The sequence below is a fragment of the Sander lucioperca genome, chromosome 16, assembly GCF_008315115.2.
Source record: "Sander lucioperca isolate FBNREF2018 chromosome 16, SLUC_FBN_1.2, whole genome shotgun sequence".
NCBI lineage: Eukaryota > Metazoa > Chordata > Actinopteri > Perciformes > Percidae > Sander > Sander lucioperca.
The window spans coordinates 13205554-13208121 of record NC_050188.1 but is presented as its reverse complement, the minus strand read 5'-3'; the positions used below and the strand labels follow the sequence as shown (position 1 = coordinate 13208121).

Genomic DNA, 2568 nt, shown 5'->3' with positions numbered 1-2568 from the left:
GACGGGCACTGCCGGCAGTCGGACTCAAATGACCCATCTGATTGGTGGAGAGCTAACCCGGAAACGAGGAGCGGGATGAGCGCGACTGGAGTCTCTCAAAAGCTGACTAAAATCTTTTAAACTGACCTTTGTCGATCTGAAATGAAGACAGATTCAGCAACTGCACGGCCTATTTCTTGGTTGGTGTGTCAGGGGCTTTAAGGCCTCCTGCACACTGCCTGCGTGGCGTGAGCGTGGCGTGAGTGTGGCGTGAGCGTGGCGTGAGCGTGGCGTTTCTGTTGCGTGGCGGCTGCGTGGCGTTTTCTATGTCTTTGCACACCAGAAACGTGTCTGACACAACTGCTGCTGCTGCGGCTAGCCTTGTCTGTACACATGTATGTTTCCCATTGATTAAATGCATTCAAGCAGTAGTATACGTCATGTTAAACATAAATATATACTGATCTGATTACAGCAAAGACAACGTCGGCAGTATTGACGGCAAAATAGGCTACGGAATATTTCGTTCTGTATTGACAGGTGCAATATTTGAAAATCGATAATTATTTATTATTATTTTTTTAAATTTCATTTATATCTGCATTTATGTCAAAACCTAGAGACTTTCAAACATCAAAATGTCATTTATTAATGTATTCGTGTCAAAATGACATATAAACATCTTTTCGTATTCTATGTTGCCTGGAAACGCTTCCAACACGCTTGCGTGTCACGTGAAAAATAGGCGTCGGTCCTATTTCTAGCATTTCGCCGTTTTGAGACGTGCGTGTTACGCAGGCAGTTCTAACCTGTTAACATGGGAGCCAAAATAAAAATGGACACGCCACGCAGCTGACACGCTCACGCCACGCAGGCAGTGTGCAGGAGGCCTAAGACACGAAAGGCCCTCTCTAGAGCCAACACATTCTCACTCCCATCGTCAAAAAGCGACGCTTGGTCAGGTGCCTTTGTTATTGATGTAAAAAGTCGGGACTCTTGGCGTCACTTTTTGACTCTCTGGGTCGGGACTTTTGGTGTCACTATTTGATGCTCTTGGGACTCACATTTAGCCCTTTTCTTTGTCGTCATATTTAGACGCGCTTGGTCGGGACTCTTGGCGGTTCTTCATGGCGCTCTGGGTTGGGACGTACGTTTAACTGACATGCGACACAAGAACGGGTTTAGGTAAAGATCGTTGGTGAGGTTACATAATGTACGTTTCAGTGACAGGCGGGACAAGAACGGGACATGAACCCCCGGTCTCCTGGGTGAAAGTCCTGTGTTGTTTGACCCATCCTCCACCGCAACCTGCCTCCTTACACGGATTTTCGGCCTTTCATACTACTCGCTACAGTTGTCTCTCTTAATACCACGTCATCTTACAGCGCCGTGGTCGAGCTGCTGCTCTGCCCGGTGCCTTCCATACAGCTAAAGCGTGATGTTTGCGCCGGTATCTGACGCTGAGGGACACTGACCAAGCGTCAGTATTTTAAGAGTTGGGAGCGAGAACGGGTTGCTAGAGGCAGTGTTTGTTTTTTTTTTTTAAAGATAATTTTTTTTGGCATTTTAGGCCTTTATTTGTATGGGATAGCTTAGACTTGAAAGGGTTAGGGTTAGAGGTTGGGTTAGAGGTTAGAGGTTAGAGGTTAGGTTAGCTCAGGGCTTCAGGTCGGAGTCGAACCCACGGCCGCTGCATCAAGGAGTAAACCCAACCCGGTCTCACGGAAGTTCGTGAAATGGTCACGTTATTTTGATCTATTGATTCGTCAACAGGGACATGATTTTCTCGTTTATTTCGTGGTGGTCACCACGAAATGGGAACGTGACCATTTCACGACGCAACAACGGGGAAATGAAACGCCACGCGCGGTAGACGGTGACAGCAACGGCCGCCGGGACATGATCCGCTGTCTCTGGGGGACGCGCTACAACAACGGGACGGTTGTGGTTAGGAGAAGAAGAACACGGAAAGGAAATGCCACACGCGGGACGCGATCCCCTGTCTCCGGGGTGAAAGTCCTGTGTTTGAAATACATCAGTTTAAAATTCGTGCTCACCATCACGATAAAAACGAAAAAATCGTGTCCCTGTACACGAATCAATAAATTAAATAACGTCACCATTTCACGAACTGCCATGAGACTAGGCTGGTTAACCTCTATATATGGGCGCCTGCCCTACCAGGTGAGCTAACCAGGCACCCAGTGTTTGTTTGTTTTTATAAATAATTATGAATATTATATTCCATTTCTGCCGATATATCCCGTATCCTACACATTGCTCCTTTAAGCGCAACCTGCCCTAAACCTTCTTGCTTTCCCTGGAGTGATCCACTGGGCAACTTTTCCAGCAATATTTGGTCACCAAGAATCATTTAAATACATGTCTAACTCTGCATGTGGCATGTTGCCGGAAGGCCGTGTGCATTGCCTAGAAAATTGCTCAGTGTATCGTCACCTTCATATTGGAAGAAGCCTGTTGACGGAAGCGTCTCCTCACAGCCTCATCCTCCTTTCATCCCGTTAAAAACCCCCTCCCTTATGAGTTCCACTTATTCCCCTCCGTGCTCGCCCCCATCACCATCCCCTG

General features: G+C 47.4%; 1 protein-coding gene across 1 annotated transcript in view; it reads right to left on the bottom strand.

Moving 5' to 3' along the window:
• Positions 1-2144: 2144 nt before the first annotated feature.
• LOC118493484 (pyroglutamylated RFamide peptide) overlaps positions 2145-2568 on the bottom strand; it is a 1483-nt gene continuing 1059 nt past the window's right edge. The window contains exon 2 of the mRNA XM_035993434.1: positions 2145-2568. This exon is cut by the window's right edge and continues 348 nt beyond it. Coding sequence (XP_035849327.1) covers positions 2556-2568 — 13 coding nt within the window. The 3' untranslated portion in view covers positions 2145-2555.